Source organism: Chionomys nivalis, chromosome 7 (genome assembly GCF_950005125.1).
Source record: "Chionomys nivalis chromosome 7, mChiNiv1.1, whole genome shotgun sequence".
Lineage (NCBI taxonomy): Eukaryota > Metazoa > Chordata > Mammalia > Rodentia > Cricetidae > Chionomys > Chionomys nivalis.
This window is the reverse complement of record NC_080092.1, coordinates 4,338,102-4,358,551: the sequence shown is the minus strand read 5'-3', so window position 1 is coordinate 4,358,551 and position 20,450 is coordinate 4,338,102. Positions and strand designations below refer to the sequence as shown.

General features: G+C 51.7%; 1 protein-coding gene across 2 annotated transcripts in view; it reads left to right on the top strand.

The window, feature by feature from the left end:
* Ciita (class II major histocompatibility complex transactivator) overlaps positions 1 to 20,062 on the top strand; it is a 51,433-nt gene extending 31,371 nt beyond the window's left edge. For both annotated transcript variants that reach the window (XM_057776024.1, XM_057776026.1), the window contains exons 11-20: positions 655 to 2,296; positions 3,082 to 3,240; positions 4,093 to 4,164; positions 9,866 to 9,946; positions 10,843 to 10,935; positions 13,567 to 13,653; positions 17,329 to 17,412; positions 17,522 to 17,605; positions 18,874 to 18,970; positions 19,425 to 20,062. In XM_057776024.1, the coding sequence (XP_057632007.1) occupies positions 655 to 2,296; positions 3,082 to 3,240; positions 4,093 to 4,164; positions 9,866 to 9,946; positions 10,843 to 10,935; positions 13,567 to 13,653; positions 17,329 to 17,412; positions 17,522 to 17,605; positions 18,874 to 18,949 (2,378 nt within the window). In that variant the 3' untranslated portion in view covers positions 18,950 to 18,970; positions 19,425 to 20,062. The remainder of the gene's footprint in view (positions 1 to 654; positions 2,297 to 3,081; positions 3,241 to 4,092; positions 4,165 to 9,865; positions 9,947 to 10,842; positions 10,936 to 13,566; positions 13,654 to 17,328; positions 17,413 to 17,521; positions 17,606 to 18,873; positions 18,971 to 19,424) is intronic.
* Positions 20,063 to 20,450: the final 388 nt, after the last annotated feature.

The window sequence follows — 20,450 nt, the reverse complement described above, 5'->3', positions numbered from 1 at the left end:
AGTGGTAACTGAAGGGGCTGGGGAGCAGTTTAGTGGTAGAGGAAGTGCCCTGAAAGCTGGGGTTTCATCTACAATAAACATCCTCCCCCCATACACACACACACACCACAGAGTAGCCAGATATAGTTGAGTTTGAGGTCATCCTGGGCTACAAAGTAAGAGTCTGAATCAAAAGCTACAAAAGGGTTTGGGACTGTAGCCCAGCCAGTGGGCTGTAGGCAGCTGGTGGACTGTAGCTCAGCCAGTGGAATGTAGCTCAGCCGGTGGACTGTAGCCCAGCCAGTGGGCTGTACCCAGCCAGTGGGCTGTAGCTCAGCCGGTGGACTGGTCGCTTAGCCTGAATAAAGCCCTGGGTTCAACCCCAAGACCACAACACTAAGGAGGTGGAAGCAGGAAGACCAGAAGTTCAAGGTCATCCTCAGCTATTAAGTGAGTTCAAAAGCAGTCTGGGTTATATGAGCCCCCATCTCATAAATAATTTAAAAGGCAGAAAGAAATGGATAAAGAGAGAAAATGAATGTGTGTGGATGAGTGAATGGGCCACTGACTGGAAACTGAGCAGTGGATGAGAAACTGGTGAGAGGAGGCTCTGGCCACCTCCCCTCTCCCAACCCCCACTCTGCTAACTCTCTGGCTCACCCTTGGCTTTCCTAGAGTCTGTGGAGCGGTTCCAGCACTCCCTGCAGGACAAGTACCGGGTGAAGCCTGAGAGCCTGAGCAGTCCCCTGGTAGCCATGGAGCTGGTACGGGCCAGGTTGGAGAGAGGCAGCAACAAGAGCCAGGAAAGGGAGCTAGCCACTCCAGACTGGACAGAGCGCCAGCTAGCCCATAGTGGCCTAGCTGAGGTGCTTCAGGTCGTCAGCAGCCGCCGGTGGCCACGAGAGACACAGGTGGTCGCTGTGCTGGGCAAGGCTGGCCAAGGCAAGAGCCACTGGGCCCGGATGGTGAGTCAGACCTGGGCCCGTGGCCAGTTGCCACAATATGACTTTGTCTTCTATGTCCCATGTCACTACTTGGATCGTCCAGGCGACTCCTATCACCTGCGCGATCTGCTCTGTCCCCCAAGCCTGCAGCCACTGGTCATGGATGATGAGGTCTTAGGTCACATCGTGAGGCAACCGGACCGTGTCCTGCTCATTCTAGATGCTTTTGAGGAGCTAGAGGCCCAAGATGGTCTCCTGCACGGACCATGTGGACCTCTGCCCCCAGAGCCCTGCTCCTTCCGGGGACTGCTAGCTGGGCTGTTCCAGCGGAAGCTGCTGCGCGGCTGTACCCTGCTCCTCACGGCCCGGCCCCGGGGCCGCCTGGCTCAGAGCCTGAGCAAGGCAGACGCCATCTTCGAGGTGCCCAGCTTCTCTACTAAACAGGCCCAGACTTATATGAGGCACTACTTTGAGAACTTGGGAACAGCAGGGGACCAAGACAAGGCCCTGGGCCTCCTGGAGCACCAGCCCTTTCTCCTCACCCACAGTCACAGTCCTGCTCTGTGCAGGGCTGTGTGCCAGCTCTCCAAGGCCCTGCTGGAACAGGGCACAGAGGCCCAGCTTCCTTGTACACTTACAGGACTCTATGTCAGCCTGCTGGGCCCTGCAGTCCGAGACAGTCCTCCGGGGGCCTTAACTGAGCTGGCCAAGCTGGCCTGGGAGCTAGGCCGCAGACACCAAAGCACCTTGCAAGAGAGCCAGTTACTATCCGTGGAGGTGAGGACCTGGGCAGTGACCCAAGGCTTGGTGCAGCCCACCCTGGGGACCACAGAGGACCAGCTGGCCTTCTCTAGTTTTCTGCTACAGTGCTTCCTGGGTGCTGTGTGGCTCGCACAGTGTGATGAAATCAGAGACAAGGAGCTGCCACAGTACCTGGCCTTGACCCCAAGGAAGAAGAGACCCTATGACAACTGGCTGGAGGGTGTACCACGCTTTCTGGCTGGATTAGTTTTCCAGCCTCGAACCCAGTGCCTGGGAGCTCTGGTGGAGCCTGCAGTGACAGAAAGGAAACGGAAAGTTCTTACCAGGTACCTGAAGCGCCTACAGCTGGGGACGCTGCGGGCCAGCCGACTGCTGGAGCTGTTACATTGTGCCCATGAGACACAGGAACCTGGGATTTGGGAGCATGTAACACACCAGCTCCCTGAGCATCTCTCCTTCCTGGGCACCCGGCTCACACCCCCAGATGTGCACATGCTGGGCAGGGCCCTAGAGACGGCCAGCCAGGACTTCTCCCTGGACCTTCGTCAAACTGGCATTGAGCCCTCTGGACTGGGAAACCTCGTGGGACTCAGCTGTGTCACCAGTTTCAGGTGTGGGCAGGACACAGGGCAGACATGGACTGTAGCTCTGGGGACCCCTATCCTATGAGCACAGCGTCAGATGGGCAGGACAGTCCCCTCCAATTTTAAGATGATAATGCTGGGGGTCAGAGAAAGGTAATTAGCCACACAGCCCATGGGGGGAGAGTGCCATTGTTCTAACCAATATTTGAATGCCTGCCATGCACCAGGCGCTGGAACACATCTTCAGTCTCAGCCTAGGCCACGTTCAGATTGTACCCATCCTTCAGTTGCCACCATGTGCCACCATTTTCTCAGAGACATGGCCCCTGTGCGTCTCTGCCTCAGCCTCCTCTTTCTCTCTGCTCTTCGTATTCAGGCGGCAGAGCAGCCTTCCCAGAATGAGAATGAGGTCGGGTTCCAGGGGTGCTCGCAGCCCTGCAAGGATACCCTGCACCTCAGAATGGGCTCTGAATTCTTTCATTTGACTCATTCAAGTCCATTTTGCAGTTTGCTTGAGCACTTCAGGGTCTCTCCAGAAAAACTTCCTCCCATGTTCCGGATAAACAGATTTTACTCAAGTTATGAGGTCTGCCACAGGTATGCCCGGAATTTAGCGCTGAGCTTCCTGGCAGTCAGAGAAAAAGTGGGCCTTTTCAAGAAAGGTAAAGCCATAAGGGCCCGTGAGGTCACGGGAGGTGGAGATCAAGCTAAGAAAGGAAAGGATCTGAGGAGATAGGTGGTCCCCTCATGGAGCCACACCCCCGTTGTGTAGCCCTGCCACTGTGCCTAGGTCTGAGGCCCTCCCTTCACAGGGCCTCCTTGAGCGACACAATGGTGCTATGGGAGTCCCTACGGCAGCAGGGAGAGTCCCAGCTACTCCAGGCAGCAGAGGAGAAATTCACCATTGAGCCATTCAAGGCCAAGTCTCCCAAGGATGTGGAAGACCTGGACAGCTTGGTGCAGACCCAGAGGTGAGAAGGCGAGGGGTAGGAGGTGACTCCAGGCTGTGCGGGTGGGCTGCGTCTGTCACATGCATGTCCTGTCCACAGAGCTTCCCAGTGCCCTGACTCTTGGTATGGCCACCCAGGCCCTCCGCTGCAGTCCACCCAGACAAGGACCCAGATTTTGCCCTTTGCCCCATTCTAAGCCAGGCCCTTGGCTAAAGCCAAAGAGACATCACCTGCTGGGGATTAACAAGAATCCCATCGGCATCTGCTAACTGAAGGGACCCTCGCAGCTTCTCACACAACCTGGTCCCATTTCAGCCATAATAGAGCCAAGGTACAGAGGAAAAGAAGAGGGGATACAGCATCGCCTAAGAGCTAGGTGTTGCTGAGTGCCTGTCTTTCTCTCTCTGGACCTCACACATGCTAGGCAAGTTCTCTATCACTGAGCTAATCTCCACTTTTAGTTTTTATTTAGAGACAGGGTATTACTAAAAGTTGTTTGGTCAGGCTGGCCTGGGATTGGATATGTAGTTGAAGCTGGCCTCCGATTTACGATCCTCCTCTCATCCTCTCAAATGACTGGTAATAAATAGGCTCATGCCACTCTGCCTGGCCCTAACTAAGTCTCTTAAAAGTGTTTTATTTTTAATTATGTGTATACACGTGTGCCTGAATGCCTGTGAACTGGAGTTACAGGCAGCTATGAGCCAAACTCCGGTTCTCTGCAAGAGCAGTACAAACTCAACCACTGAGCTATCTCTCCAGCCCCCTTAAGTCATTCTTTTCAGTGGAGGATCAACGACAGCTCCCAAGGAAGACAGTCTTGGAGGTTCACCCATGGGGCTACCCCCACTTACTGAAGCCCTTTCTCTCTAGGCTGAGAAACCCCTCGGAGGATGCAGCCGAAGCTCTTCCTGCCATCCGGGACCTTAAGAAACTAGAGTTTGCGTAAGTGAAGGGTGGAAAGTTGCCTCAGTAACCCGAGGTTGTTTCTGCCATCTTAACTGGTCTGGGGCCAGAGGCGTGGTTAGTGGCTGGGCAGAGCCGGGATGATTCCTGCCCTCTCAGTTACCACTGGGAAAGCAGCGTCCGTTGCTGGGTGTGACCTGTCTTGGTGAGTACAGGAGATGCTCAGAAGAGCAGAGAACTGGCACCTTTGCAGGACAACACACATGTACACCACCCCATATACAATGCACACACATGTTCACACACTCACATGCACACATATAACACACTCATACACTTGTGCACACATGCCTTGCACACATACACTCATGCACTCACAACTCACAAACATATAACACAGATGCCTTACACACACTCACATACATACAACATACACAACATACATACATATAACACACATACACACACTGACAAGCACACATATAGCACACTCACACATTTGTACACACACATGCCTCACACACACTCACATTCACATACACATATATAACATACACACATGTGCACACACACATGCATGCGAGCATACACACTCACACACATGTGCATGCACACCCAGGACCTCATGATTATTCACTTATAAAAGCTCTTTGAGGAGCAGAGGCTGCCGTCCATGATGGAACATGTGCCAGTAAGTTCCCTTGCAGGGTGGGCTGGGGACTTCCTGGAGGAGGTCACATCATCACAGAAGCTTGAGAAATTAAGAGTGAGCTTACAGGGGCTGGAGAGGAAGTCTTGAAGGAATGCCAGTATGCCCAGACCATGACCTCACACAGAAGGGTGTCCCCAGGACCTCAGTTTTGGTCTCTTCCCTGCTGAACTAGGAATTGCATCCTCTTCCTATGCCTGGGCTGATCGCTCCCCTGGCCACATGTACTCCCCCAGGGGAATGCAGAGCCTGGCCACTGCTCTTTTAATTCAGGCATCCTTACCATCTGCAGGGACTGGGCCCAGCCTGGGTGCTGAGTAGACTCACTAGGGTTCCCAGTCATGGGCATGCTCAGATCCCACCCTGCCGCAGACTTGCTCCTCTGGGTGATCCTTCTTGAGAAATTCGGCTGTCTAACTCCAGTGAGCTAGGGTCCAGCTTGCCTAGGTTTGGTAATTTGGCACTGAGAGTCTCAGCAAACTGGGACAGTTGGTCCCCCAGCCTAAGCAGCCAGGCCTGGGAGTCACCTTTCTGAGCAGTGCCACCAGGGTAGAAGGAACAGATGATGGAGCGCAATAGGTTCTAGGGAATCTAGGGTGGCTGGGTTATGACAGGGCCAGAACATGGGCTCTGAAGAGTCCCGGGAGTTATATTTAGTCTGACTGCCTCAACAGCTTGTTCCTGCAATGCTGGGAATTGAGCCCAGGGCCTTGTACATACTAAGCGAGCATTCTACCACTGAGCTATATCCCTAACCCATTTATTTGCCTGTTTGCTTGCTTATTTATTTATTTATTTATTTATTTATTTATTTATTAGAGTTTCATGTATTCCAGGCTGACTTCAAACTTGCTATATAGCCAGGTTAAGCTGTATAACCTTTAACTTCTAACCCCGCTGCCTCTCCCTCCCAAATGCGGGGGTTATAGGCACATTCCACCACACATGCTTATGCAGAACAAGGCATAGAACCCAGGGCTTTGTGCATGCTAAGCAAGCCCTCTGCCAATTCAGCTACATTCCCAACTCATGTGTTTCTTATTTTGAAAAGGGATTTTAATATTTAGGCCAGTCTAGCTTTGAACGTTTGCTTCCCCTTGCCTCAGCCCTGCCAAGTGCCCAGCATTGAAGGTGCATGCTCCACCACCGGCTGTTACACAGCTTCTCAGCTGCATTTCCACCCGTTATCTGAGACAGCTGGAGGAGGGCACTGCTATCCTCTCCCATTTACAAATGGGCATAATGAGACCTGAGAGACGGCATGGTTTGTTCAAACTTATAAGCATCAGGTTAGCCTGTCTAGTCGACTAACAAGCTCTGTCAGTGTCTGGTCCTGTTAGAGAGGAGATCCAGCCAGACAGACCTAAGATGGGAAGAGAACAAGTCTAAGACCACTCAGAACTACACAGAAGAACCCTTGTCACAAAACAAAGAGAGCCACCCACAAGATCCCCAGAGCCTTTTACAGAAAGTCTCCTTCGTGGGAAGAGCTGCCCAGGAAGACAGTCAGTGGGCAGATTTGGAAACTGAGGCTAGGCGATGTTAGGGATGTGCCTGCAGTCCCAGCTGGTCACCCACTCGCTGCCAGCTCCTCTGCACCCCGGCAGATAATCAAGCCCCTCTTGTTTTCTACAGAACATAAAATGCCAAATTTGTAAAGAGGTAAAAATATTGCTGAAAAGAGGAAATGTCTGAAGACAGCCGCAGGGTGCTTTCTGGCTTTGAATTATTTTCAGCTTAAAAAGTCCCTCCCTGGAGGTCGGAACTGCGCTCTGGGTACCGGAGGTTACGGAGTGGAACAGGCTAGGGTCAGACCAACAGCCACCTACAGGCTGGAAGCCCCGAGACGGTTCTGAGGAAGAAAGGAAGGAAACAAAAGACTATTTTGGGTGTCCCCCACCCTGCCGACCTCTTTGGCTGTCTGATCATACACTTGAAAACCCCACATGTATGTAAGGTGCAGGTAGACAAATGCCACTTCCTAGTGTACATAAAGCGCTGGTTCAATCCCCAGCACGACCTACCTGGTGGCACACACCTGCTGTCCCGGCACCTGAAGGTAGAGGCAGAGAGCCAAGTTGGAGGTTTAAGCTAGAGAGTTCCTCAGGCAGGCTCAGATCCTCAGCACTCCTCTCCCAATCCTCGCCATTGTCTTCCTGAGTCCCAGCCTACCCTATGCTCCTCCTCCTGAAACGAGATTCAGCCCCAGGCCTTTGCCAAGGCAGCACCTCTGCCCTGACTACTTTTCCTTACACAGCAGATCTAGCTACCCAGGCGCATGACATTGTGTTTGCTTATTTGTTTAGATACATGTATGTGCATGCATGCCTTGGTGTGCCTGTGGACACTTTGCTGCAGTTGGTTCTCTCTGTCATGCCAGTCTCAGGCCCCAGTGCAGACCCCTTGACCCACTGACTGTGTATCTCAGGGTTCTGAACTCCGGCACCATTAGTTTGTAGCATTTCTTATCTCACAGACTAGAGCCTGGCTAATCCCTGTGATTATCTCTCCCCCCAATGGCAGCTCCATGCAGGTGGGAACTTCTGTTTGCTCAGGGCTTTCTTGCCTTGGTCTGGCACCTGGCAGACAAGCAGTGAGATTAGGTAATGGGTGAAGAGATGCTGGCCTTTCTATTTCTGACAGCCTCCTGAGATCCAAGGGATCACAGGGGACCCCAGCACAAGGCTGAACCAGCTCTGAACTATGGCCTTTCCTGAAAGCTGGAAGTTCCAGAGTTTGGGCCCCAGACTTGGAGGACATTCCATAATGAATTTACGTTACTATGTACAGTAATCTCCTGATGTTCACTAGTATGTTCATTTAAACAAACAAATCTTAAGTGGTAGTTTGCCTGTCAGCTTAGTACTCAGGGAGCTGAGGCAGGAGGATGATGATTTCAAGGCCTGCCTGGGGAGGGAGGGAAGGAGAGAGAGAGAGAGAGAGAGAGAGAGAGAGAGAGAGAGAGAGAGAGAGAGAACATCAAAAAGCAATCAGGAATCCCCACTGGTGTTGCCATAATATTATCAAACAATGACTATTTCAAAAGAATTCATGCCGGTGATACAGCCAAGAAGAGCCCACATGTCAGGAGGAAGAACCATCTCCTGCTGCTGTCTTGGTCCTCACATGTGTATCTTGACATACGTGTGCATGCACACAATGAATCAATAAGTAAGTAAGGTAATAAGTTAATTAACAAAACAAATTTAAGTCCAAGGGCTAGGGAGACAGCTCAGAGGTTAGGGGAGCTTGCTGTTTTTCCAGATACCCAGGTGCAGTTCCCACATCGAGGAGCTCACCACAGACTGTTTCTCCAGCTCCAGTGGCTGCAAGGTCTCCTGGCTCCTACAGCCACCACCCGCACCCCACATGTGACATAAAAATACATTTTAAAGGCTCAAAAATGTAATTTCAGACTAAAAGTTCTTTTTATTTATATCTTATAATTAACTAAAATCTAGAACAAAGTCCTTTACACTGGATATATTTAGTCACTTTTTTTTTTTTTTAGAAACCAAACCATGGTCTCTGTGCTGTCCTTATCTTATTGGTTCCCTTGAAATCTGGTCAATCAGGCTGTGTGAACTTGTGTGAGTTACCTAAGCTCTCTGTGCCTTGGCTTCCTAATCTGTAAAATGGGGGTAAGAGGACCCTCAGCTCAGAGCTGTGATTTACATGCAACCTAAGCTCACAGGCTTAGCACGTGCTAAGTGTTCAAGAAATGGTTCTCTTTCTTGTTCCTTTGCTCTCACTCTTTTTGAAACAAAGTATCATGCCAAGGATCCTTCTGTCTCCATCTCCTAAGAACTAAATAAGAACTCCACCAATAGAACTGTCTCTCCAGTCCCCACCCAATGTGTGTGTGTGTGTTATTAAAAAGCAAAGAAGTCTAAAGAGAGAGAGAACTCAGTGATAAGGTGCTTGCGGGAGGGCCTGAGTTTGGGTCCCCAAAACCCATAGAAAAGCCTGGTGTGACAGCGTGGATCCTGGCACCGGGGGAGAGAATTTCCCAGTTTGCTGAATCAGTGAGTTGCAGGTTCAGTAAGACCCTATCTCAAAAAAAAAAAAAAAGTAGAAATTGAAGAAGATCCCTAACCCTAACCTCTGACCTCCATATCTATGCACATGAAACACACACACACATACACACACACACACACACACACGATGGGGTAGATATTTAAAAATGCAAAAACAAGCTGGGCTGTAGTGGTACACATGTTTAATCCCAGCACTCGGGAGGCAGAGGCAGGCAGATCTTTGAGTTCAAGGCCAGCCTGGCCCAAAGACCTAGTTCTAGACAGCTAGGGCCACATAGAGAAACCTGTCTCAAGCACACACACACAAATGCAAAGACAGGCGATCAGGTGTGACCTTGAGAATGGACCTTGGCTGGCATTGGGGAGAATGTCACAGGGCAAGGGTGAGGGCATGTGACATCAGCAGGAATGAGACCTGGGTTGGTGCTGAAAGCGGAAAGTGAAGTCAGGAAGCCTCAGCAGGCCTCTCAGGGGTCCTAGGCGGGCATTGGGAGCCCAGCTGGTAAGCCAGGGAGGCAGGGAAGGGGGCTCAGACTGTCCTTCCAGCCTGCAGTCCGCTGTGTGTTGTAATATGAGCGGCAGGGCTGCGTCCCCGGCACCCGGCTGCCCACATGGCTTTACCCAAAATAATTACACAGAAACTGTATTCTTTTAATCACTGCCTGGCCCATTAGTTCCAGCCTCTTATTGGCTAGCTCTTACATATTGATCTAACCCATTTCTAATATTCTGTGTAGCACCACGAGCTGGCTTACCAGGAAAGATCTTAACCTGCGTCTGTCTGGAGTGGGAGAATCATGGCGACTCACTGACTCAGCTTCTTTCTCCCAGCATTCTGTTCTGTCTACTCCACCCACCTAAGGGTTGGCCTATCAAATGGGCCTAGGCAGTTTCTTTATTAATTAACCAATGAAAGCAACAGATTATAAAGAAATCACTCCCACATCAACTGTGACTGTTCAGTGTCTGATTTCTGCCCATTTCTTCCTAGGTTGGGCCCGGTATTGGGCCCCCAGGCTTTCCCCACACTGGCAAAGATCCTTCCTGTGTTCTCATCCTTGCAGCACCTGGAGTAAGTTACAGACCCTGGGCCCCCTGTGCTCTGACAAGTCCTGGACCCCCTCCCTCTGCTCTCTGACAAGCCCTAAGCCCCCTCCCCCTGTGCTCTGACAAGTCCTGGACCCCCTCCCCCTGCTCTCTGACAAGTCCTGGACCCCCTCCCCCTGTGCTCTGACAAGTCCTGGACCCCCTTCCCCTGTGCTCTGACAAGCCCTAAGCCCCCTCCCCCTGTGCTATGACAAGTCCTGGACCCCCTCCCCCTGCTCTCTGACCAGTCCTGGACCCCTCCCCCTGCTCTCTGACCAGTCCTGGACCCCTCCCCCTGCTCTCTGACCAGTCCTGGACCCCTCCCCCTGCTCTGACCAGTCCTGGACCCCTCCCCCTGCTCTCTGACAAGTCCTGGACTCCCTCCCCCTGTGCTATGACAAGTCCTGGACCCCCTCCCCCCATGCTCTGACAAACCCGGACTAGGGGAACCTTTCTTGTTTTTCCCCCTCTGTACCCCACTACTTTTTCAGCGGGAGAACTATATGGGGGCCAAATAACCTCATTGTGGGGACTTGTGACCCCTAGTACAGGGAAGGGACAGAGGACGGGAATCCCCAGATTTAAAAAAAAAAAGTTTAGAGTTCTTTTGAAAGTTTTGAAATCCTTTTCCCCACACAGCCCCTTCACTGCTCTTAGCAATCCCAAAGGGCAGACAGGCGGGAGCAGGAAACTGCTAAAAAGTTGAGGCTCCAAGAGGTTAGAGAAGCTGACCTGCTCAGGAGACTCCTATAAAGCCAAGCTGAGTTTCCAGTTCAGGGTGGCCAGCTGATGGCACCCCCAGAGTGAAGCAGGTAGCACCAGGGCTGGAGGGGGCTGATCTGGGACCAGAGGGCTAATGGCCACCATCTGATCCCACTGCAGCCTGGACTCACTCAGTGAGAACAAGATTGGGGACGACGGTGTGTCGAAGCTCTCAGCCACCTTTCCTCAGCTCAAGGTCCTGGAGACGCTCAAGTAAGCACAATGTGGTTGCCTCCCACCGCCTCAGTTCTGCCCCACCATCTGCCATTCACTCCTGTTCTGGGTCACCATACACTCTCCCTCCAGCCACTGCTTGTCCATTAGTGTTCTTCCTGTGTGTGTGTGTGTGTGTGTGTGTGCGCGCGCGCGCGTATGTGTGTGTTGTGTGTGTGTGCGTATGTGTGAGTGCGTGTGTGTGCATGTGTATGTGTGAGTGCATGTGTGTGTGTGCGTGTGTGTGTGTGTGTAGCACAGGGACTGCCTCAGAAGCACCACCCACTTCTTTTAAGATAGTGTCTCTCTCTCTCCAGCTTGGAACTCACCAGTTAGTTATGCCAGGTTAGCCAGCCAGTGAGCCCCCCAGAGTTCCACCCGTGCTGGGATTATAAGCATGCACCACCATGCCTAGGTGTCTATGTGGGTTCTGGGGATCAACTTCCTGTCTTCATGCTTGTGAGACAAGTACCTTACTGAGCTGTTTCTCCAGACCTCATTTATTGGATTAATCAACACAGACTTAAAGAACCCTTGCTGTCTATCCTAGGCAACAGTGGAGAACCTAAAGAGCCTGCTTCCAGGCCTCAGGCATCTTTACATAGGATAAACCAGAAGCAAACAAGCAAATAAATCATAATTATAATACAGGAAGCTGGGCATAGTAGCATGGGGAGACTGAGACAGTAGGATGACCATGAGTTTAAGACCAGCCTGGAGAATCAGTCTCAAGAAAATAAAAGTGGGGGACGGCTGGCAGGGTGACTTAGCCAGCAAAGGTGGCTGCTGCCAAATTGACAATTTCAGTTCCATCCTAAGGACCCACACAGGAGCAGGAGAAAACTGACTCCTACATGTTATCTTCTGACTTCCACACATACTCGAAAAGAGAAAGAGGAAAAAAAACATATAAAATACGATGTAATAAAATCCATTGTAATAAAAGCTGAGCGAGTGAAACTACACTGGCATGTTGGAAGGGAAGCAACAGATTAGGGTTTAGCGGTAAAGTGCCTGGCGCCAGTCTCGTTTGAACCGTTCTGGAGTGGGTATGGGGATTGGACATGTTTTCTCGTTGAACCCCGGGGCACACTCCTGTGATCCCCACACTGGCGAGACTGCACAACAGGGAACCCTTGACCTCATGGCCGGCCTGGTCTACATAATCAGATCTTGCCTCAGAATACAAATTTAAAAGATGACACAGAGGGTGAAGGCACCTCTGAGTATAGCTGGAGGCCCTAGTCTGCTTTCCAGAACTCACGGGAAAGTGCGGCAATGCCAAAACACTGCTCTCACCCTAAACGCACCTAAGAGTTTATTTGGGAGCCATTTGGAGTGGCCAATGCTCGGAACGCACACTTAGACGCTCCAATTCCAGGTTCCAACATGGACGCATTTCATGAAGTGTTACAGTTTAACAGAACAAAGACAGCCATAAATCAAGGCAGTTTAAAATAGGTTGGGGGTGGGGGCGGTGCATGCCTTTAATCCCAGCACTCGGGAGGCAGAGACAGGCAAACGCCTGAGTTTGAGGACAGCCTGATCTACAGAGGGAGTTCCAGGACAGCCAGGGTTGTTACAAGAGAAACCCTGCCTCGAAACACAACACAAAACAAACAAAAAATACATTGGTGGCTTCACCAGAGAGGCGGTGCAGCAAGATGGGGGAAGTTTTTCTACAGGCCCAAGATGCTGTCTGACAGTCCTAGCTCTTGGGTTGATGGAAGCTAGTGGTCCACTAAGTTAATAGACTCTAAGAGGGTTTATCTTTTAGCCCCGCCCCGTCACTGTAGTTCTAATCTGTCAGTCTCTGTAGTCACAGCTTCTTTCTGGGAGTTCTAATTCACAACTCCACAAAGCTGTCCTCCGCACATGCGCACGATGACAGCACGCCCCTCCACACATGCATGTCCTCCGCACATGCGCACGATGGCAGTACGCCCATCCACACATGCATGTCCTCCGCACATGCGCACGATGGCAGCATGCACCTCCACGCATTACAACAACGACGATATTTTTTTGAATTCAAAAGCACTGGGAACACAGCAATGGGAGAGCACTTGTCTAGCATGCATAAGACCCTGGGTTCGATTCTCACAACAAAACAAAACATTTTTTTTTAAATCTGTCAACATTCCATGTTATAAACCAAGTTAAGAAGCCTAAAATGTCCCAAGAATTCATGTGGCCATTTCCTTGATACACAGTGTAGATGTCTTCATAATTTACAGTGGCCTAGGTACACCATGAGATAGGTTTCCCTCTCTTCTCTCATCTTTCTAGTCCCAGACATGTCCACATTTATTGAGCACCTACTGTTTGTAGTCCAAGAGGAAAGGGGTCACTAGCAAATCAGAGAGCAGGCAGAAGAGGGGAGCACCTTTTCTCTCATCTACCTCGCACCCTGCCACCCACTGCCTCTGTAACAAACCTTCTTATCTGTAAGTGGTTCCTGTGGGTACAACTGCATGCCCCATGGCCCTCCCTGACACTGGCTATCATAGGTCGGTGACTACTGGCCACCTGAGGAGAGGGGGGTGCATTTCCAGCCTCATGATGGGGGCCAATGGGGAAGTGAGAGCCTTCCACTCCTGAACTCTTTCTTCCCTGTGTCCCTCCCTGTAGCCTGTCCCAGAACAGCATCACGGATGTGGGTGCCTGCAAGCTTGCGGAAGCCCTGCCTGCCCTTGCCAAGTCCCTCCTAAGGCTGAGGTGAGTGGGGTGCCCTGCTGAGTGGGCTAGGAAGATGGGGGGGGCAGGAAGATGGTCTCCTCTTGCTGGCTGCAAGGTCTTTGCGTCACGAGGTGGTGTTGTTATGCTCAGATCAACAAAGTCCCCCAAAAAACCAACAAGGAGACTAAATCCCATATGTAAAAGCAAAGAGCCTTTGTTCTACACAAGTTTGCAAACTCTGACTCTCTGTGTGCCCAACGTATTGGAACAATTGCAGCACCCCTAGCTCAGTTAGAGTTGGGTTTTTATAGTAGTAAAGGTGGGGGTGAGGGATTTCTAAGGTTCAGGACCCCTGATTGGCTGACATTTGTCTAGGGGTGTTCTGGTGAGTGTGTGCCAGCAGGTGATCGTATCTACAATGGTTGGAACTTAGGCATTTCCTTTAGATGGTCTGTTCTTGGGTGGTGCCTGTGTAATCTCAGTTTGTGATCCTTCCTGCAACCAGGTATTGCTTCAGGGTAAACTACTGAGACTCAGGTCTCTATTAAGCTTATCATGGCTGGGTCCTACAGTGCATCAACCTAGGATGAATTGAACATCACCAGAACCTTGGGGCAAGTTGCTTACTTGTTCTAAGCCTCTATTTCCTCATCTGGAAAATAAGAATCATGTCAGTGGATCACATGTTATACCCCAGTCTGTCCCTAGTGAGCAGTGGATGGCTGTGCCTTAGCCTCTACCCACAGCAGGAGAGCGGACTGGAGCCCTGCAGGCTGGCTTCTGAGTGGTCCATTACCACGGTAGTCAGTGCTTACATTGCCACCTCCTGGTGGGTCTCAGTGTAGCAGTTCTAACTTTTTCAGCCAGTCTTGGTGTGGTTCTAGGAGCTGAGAGAAGGGAGCCTGAGTCAGAGTCCCAGTCGCTGAGCTCAGCATGAGTAGCTCTCGGCTACCCAGCTGGGAAAGAATTCCTTCCCCCAAGGCATGTTCCAGGAAAGGTGACTTCTGTCCATCTCTAATGCCCTTCCAACCCGGTCCTCTGTGCGGATGAGCGGGTCGTGCACAGCACAAGTCATAACATAGGTACTCGGTGCCCTATACTTGTGCTAAGTGCACAGCATTCCCTACCTTAAACTATGGGATGTCCTTGCCCTCAAGTTGCACACCGGACAGAGCACAGACATAAAGAGGGGGTGTTTAGGACAGTGGTTTACTCTAGGAAGGGAATTGGTATGTCCCAGGAGAGTACCATGGGAGTGTCACCAGCTTATTTCAGAGAGCAGGGGTGCTGTGACGTGGTGAGACATGGCCCTGTGTGGGAAACTAGAGGTGAGCAGCTCTACAGGGCAGCGGTACGATGGCCTCGAAGCAGGAAGAAGATGGATTCTCAGGGGCAGAAGGGTTCCTAAGGTGGCTGAATGGGAGGTGGGACGGGAGGGTGGGAGGTCAGGGAAGTCCAGAACACACAGGCAGGTGCTTATGGGCCAGGCAGGCTTGCTCACTACCATTGTCACCACCACCAGATACCTAAGGAAGGAATGGGTTGTTAGGGCTCACAATGTGAGGTGCAGTCCATCACGGCGGGGAGCACGGTGGCCGGAGTGTGAGGCAGCTGCCTCTGCAGTCAAGAAGCAGAGAGCAGTGAACCATGGTATTCAGCTCATTTTCCCCTTTTTAATTTTTAAAAAATATTTTTATTTTATGGGCACAGGTGTCATGTCTGTGTGTACACCCATGTGCCAAATGCACACAGTACCTGCAGAGGCCAGAAGAGGGTATCAGATCCCCTGGGACGGGAGTTACAGAGGACTTATGGCTATCTCATGCAAATTACACTCATCCCAACATCAAAGTCTCCAGAGTCTTAGCAGTTTTCAGGGTTTCTTTTTCCCATGGCCAACACAGGTCACCCCTTCTGTGGTGTCTCATGTGGCCCTCGGTGGTTTCTGTGAGTATGTCACACTGTGAGACCCTGGCTAACATTTAGTCCACTACATAAACCAGCAAGAACCCACCCACTCTCCCTACAGAGACCCCTTCCTACCCATTTTACAATGAACAACAGCACGCATAGGGGAATCCAGTGACCTGCCCAGACAGAAAGAGGCAAGCCTTTGAACCTGGGAAGTTGTTCTCCTTGGAGTTTCCAAATGCTTTGGGCTGGGAAGCACCTTTACCCCTCCCCCTCCTCTCCTCACTCATCTCTCCCCCACTTCTTTCCTCCCCTCTTTCCCTCTCCCTCTCTCCCCCTTTTCCCCCTCCTGTCTTCCTCTCTCCTCCCCCCCCCCGTGTGTGTGTGTGCGCTGACCCACGTGCGTGGGGATGAAGCCTAGAGCTACTTCATGTACACCAGACAAACACGCTACACTGAGCTCTAACCCCAGCCTTCTTTAACCTTCTGTTTTCAAGAGCTGCAGTTAAGAGCACTGGCTGCACCTGCAGAGGACCTGGATTCAATTTCTAGCTAACACATTTTTCTCACAACCATCTGTAACTCCAGTCCCAGGGGTCCCTTGCCCTCATTTAGTCTCCTCAGGCACTGCACACACATGAAGGCAAACCACCCATACACAAAAATAATAAAAATAAAAATGCAGAAAATTAAACCGACCTTTCTATCTTGAGACAGGGTCTCATGTACCCCAGGCTGGTCTAAACTTACAATCTCTCTGCCTCAGTTTCCTACGTAGCTACAATATAGACCTGACCTGTCAAAGCCAGTGTACAATTCTCTGTTTTTTGAACTCACCATGAAACTACAGATAACTGGCTGCAACTCTCTGGGCCTCAATTAGTCCATCTGTAAAATGGGACAGTAGGGCCTGTCTGGGGATGTAGCTCAGTTGGCAGAGTGTTTGCCTAGCATGTATGAGGCCCTGGCTTCATTCCATCCCCAGCACTGAGAAGCTGGGTGTGATGGCACATGCCTGTAGTCCTAGTACTCAGAAGGCGGAGACAGGAGAATCACAAGTTCAAAGTTATCTTTGACTACATATCAAGTTCCAGGATAGCTTGAGATACATGGTCCCTTGTCTATTAGGTAGGTAGGTAGGTCGGTGGGTGGGTAGGTAGGTAGATAGGTAGGCAGGTAGGTAGGTAGGTAGGCAGGCAGGTAGGCATGTAGATAGGTAGGCAGGTAGGTAGGTAGGTAGGCAAGTAGGTAGGTAGGCAGGTAGGTAGGTAGGCAAGTAGGTAGGTAGGCAGGTAGGTAGATAGGTAGGTAGGTAGGTAGGTAGGTAGGCAGGCAGGCAGGTAGGCAGGCAGGCTGGCAGGCAGGTAGGTAAGTAGGTAGGTAGGTAGGCAGGTAGGTAGGTAGGTAGGTAGGCAGGCAGGCTGGCAGGCAGGTAGGTAAGTAGGTAGGTAGGTAGGCAGGTAGGTAGGTACGTAGGTAAGTAGGCAGGCAGGTAGGTAGGCAGGCAGGTAGGTAGGTAGGTAAGTAGGCAGGCAGGTAGGAAGGTAGGTAGGTAGGTAGGTAGGCAGGCAGGCAGGCAGATAGGTAGGTAGGTAGGTAGGTAGGTAGGTAGGTAGGTAGGTAGGTAGGCAGGCAGGTAGGTAGATAGGTAGGCAGTTAGGTAGGCAGGCAGGCCGGCAGGCAGATAGGTAGGTAGGCAGATGAGCTGACAGATAAAATGGAGCCGTCATCTCAATTGAGTGTGGATCCACCTGACTCTGAGATAGCCCAGCACCCAAACCCTTTCCTTCCTGTTTCTGGCAGCCTGTACAATAACTGCATCCATGATGCAGGAGCCAAGAGCCTGGCACAAGTGCTTCCGGACATGGTGTCCCTGCGAGTGATGGAGTGAGTGGAGGGGTTCAGTGGTACCTGGGGAGCCAAGGGTCCCCTACCTGCATCGTGGGAAGGCTTGGGATGTGAGTAGCCAGGTCTCAGGATGGGCCTCTCTCTTCAGTGTCCAGTTCAACAAGTTCACGGCTGCCGGTGCCCAGCAGCTGGCCTCCAGCCTTCAGAAGTGCCCTCAAGTGGAAACGCTGGCGTAAGTTGCGCTGTCCCTGGGGTTGGAGATCCTTGTGCGACTCTAGAATTCAAATCCCACCCCTGCTTAGCAATCTATGTGCTTGGGCTGGCAAGTGATTTGCCCTGCAGGCCTTGGCTTCTTCCTCTCTGGACAAGGATGTGAAATCTGCAGAGACTTGAGACGGTTATGTTAGTCAGGAAACAGGAAGATGTCTTTGTGGGAGCCAGGATCTCGTGCAGCCTGAGATGGCCTGGAACTTGCTATGTAGCCAAGTATGACCCTCTTGCCTCCATCTCCCAAATGCTGAAATTACAGACATGCACTGCCACATCTAACCCCATGTGGCAAAGGGGATCAAAGTCAGGACTTGGTGTGTGCTAGGCAAGTGGTCCAACACATGAGCCATGTCCCCAGCCCTAAACTCTTAGGAAACCATTGCCACATAAAACACAATAGATATTTCATCAAGGTAAGCCAAATGAAACTGCCTAATCCAGTCATCCTTAAACATAAAAATACCAACTTCATATAGTTAGACCATTTTTTTACTTGTTTTTGAAGCAGAATTGCACTTGAACTCATGATCCCCCTGCCTCAGCCTTCTGAAGCTGGTACTGCAGATGCATGTGCTGTGCCCAGCTTTAAACTTGTTCTTATTAAGCCACTGTGATGTTTGACATCCAGCACCTTTTGATCTTTCGGTGGCTTTGATCTGCACAGTTGTGTCCATCTTCCAGGATAGATAGTGACCTCTCTGGATTCCTTTCTCGTTGTGACCATAACACCCGGCAGAAGCAAGGAAAAGGAGGAAAGGTGCATTTGGGCTCACAGGCTCACACGGTGCCGTCCATGTCCATTGTGATGGGAAGGCATTGATTGCAAGAGTATGTGCCTGCAGCTGCTCACACTCTGGAAAGGAGCAGCCAGCTACCGGAACTTGCTTGGCTGTTGACTTCAAAAGTCCACCCACAATGGCCTGCTTATGCTTTCAAACCAGTGTCCCAGTCTGGGGGGAGGCACTCACCACATGAGCTTGTGGAGGACAGACCATACTAAAACACAATAGGATTCACTTTGCAGCTAAAGAGAATTTGGCAGAGCACACCTGTTCAAGGCCACACAGCAAGTCAGGATTGAAAGGGGGCCTTGTAGCGCCCTGTTCATCCATGCTGGTCTGCGCGCTGCCAGGTGGGGTGTGTTTAAGGCTCTATGCAGAGTAGGAGGTGGGGCTGTGGGTAGCTTGTCCTGGGGAGTCCTGGCCCTGAAGTTCCATGCCCCCTCTGCAGAATGTGGACACCTACTATCCCCTTTGGGGTTCAGGAACACTTGCAGCAGCTGGATTCCCGGATCAGCCTAAGATGACCCTGCTGTGCTCTGGACAAGGTAACTGGGTAGGGACACTGGGGTCAGTATCCTTGTGAGGTAGGACCAAAGACATCAAGCAAGGTTGGTTGGGTTCACGTGTCATCTGGAGCTTCCTGTTTCCTAATTGGCAAGTGTCCTCCAGACTTTGGGGACTTGGGCCAAGGAACCTCCCTGAGGTCAGGCTTAAGTACTGGGGAAAGACAGGCTGAGCCAGTCTCTATAATCCCTATCTTGGTATTGGGTAGTCCTTCCTTCGAAATTTGCAAGTCTTTCTTCTTGCTATTTCTCTTGGGTTCATCTTCATAGGAAATTAATACATTTCCTGCCACAATATTAAGACCATTGTCCCCTCACCCTGTTTGTCCACATTACCCCCTGACCTGTCCCCCACATTCTGACATCCCCTCCTCTGCTGTCAAGGCTCTTCCCCTGGGAGCTCATTGACTCACCTGTGTCTCCTGATCCCCCACAGCACGGACTCGGGGACGCTGACCACGCTGGACCTTGCACTGGGTACTGTGGACTCAGTGCTTCTGCAGGGAGTCGGCCTCTGGTCACCCTGCCCCTTCAGGCTCAGAGTCGCCTCTGCCTAGATGAGGGACGGACACAAGTCTTGGTCTTCTACAGGCCCCAAGAGCAGTTCCATGCTCTTACAGGGCCAGGTAGGAAGCCAGCCCCATTCGGTGGTTCTGAGCACTAGCAGACAGGCTTGGGGCTGCATTCAGTGGCTTCACCCAGGAGGCCGAAGACCTTCTCTCTGACATTCTAGACCAGAGTGCAGAACTGAAGCAATGAAGTACCAGCCAGGCCAGGGCCAGCCTGGTGAGAAGGCACTTCTTCCCTGCCACTCCCGATAAGGCCTGCTGGGTGCTCTGAAGACACTCAGGGTGGCCCTCGGCCTGAAGACTTCTAAATGTGACAGGGAGTCTATGACAGCTCTTTCTACTTGTGGACTGTCTCCACAAACCTTCAGTCAAGGCTGAGTCAGGCCTGGCTGAGATCCTGGGTGTGAACCAAGAGCTAGGGAAATGGTAGACTACAGGACTGGAAGGGCTGCGGCTGGGAGCTGCTGCGCTGGGAGCTGCTGCGGCTGGGAGCTGCTGTGATGGGAGCTGCTGCACTGGGAGCTGCTGCGGCTGGGAGCTGCTGCACTGGGAGCTGCTGCGGCTGGGAGCTGCTGCAATGGGAGCTGCTGTGATGGGAGCTGCTGCACTGGGAGCTGCTGCACTGGGAGCTGCTGCGCTGGGAGCTGTTGCGGCTGGGAGCTGCTGCGCTGGGAGCTGCTGCGCTGGGAGCTGCTGCACTGGGAGCTGCTGCGGCTGGGAGCTGCTGTGATGGGAGCTGCTGCACTGGGAGCTGCTGCACTGGGAGCTGCTGCGCTGGGAGCTGTTGCGGCTGGGAGCTGCTGCACTGGGAGCTGCTGTGATGGGAGCTGCTGCGCTGGGAGCTGCTCTGCCTTCTTCAGACACCCACTACATTTCAAATGCACCAGCTACTC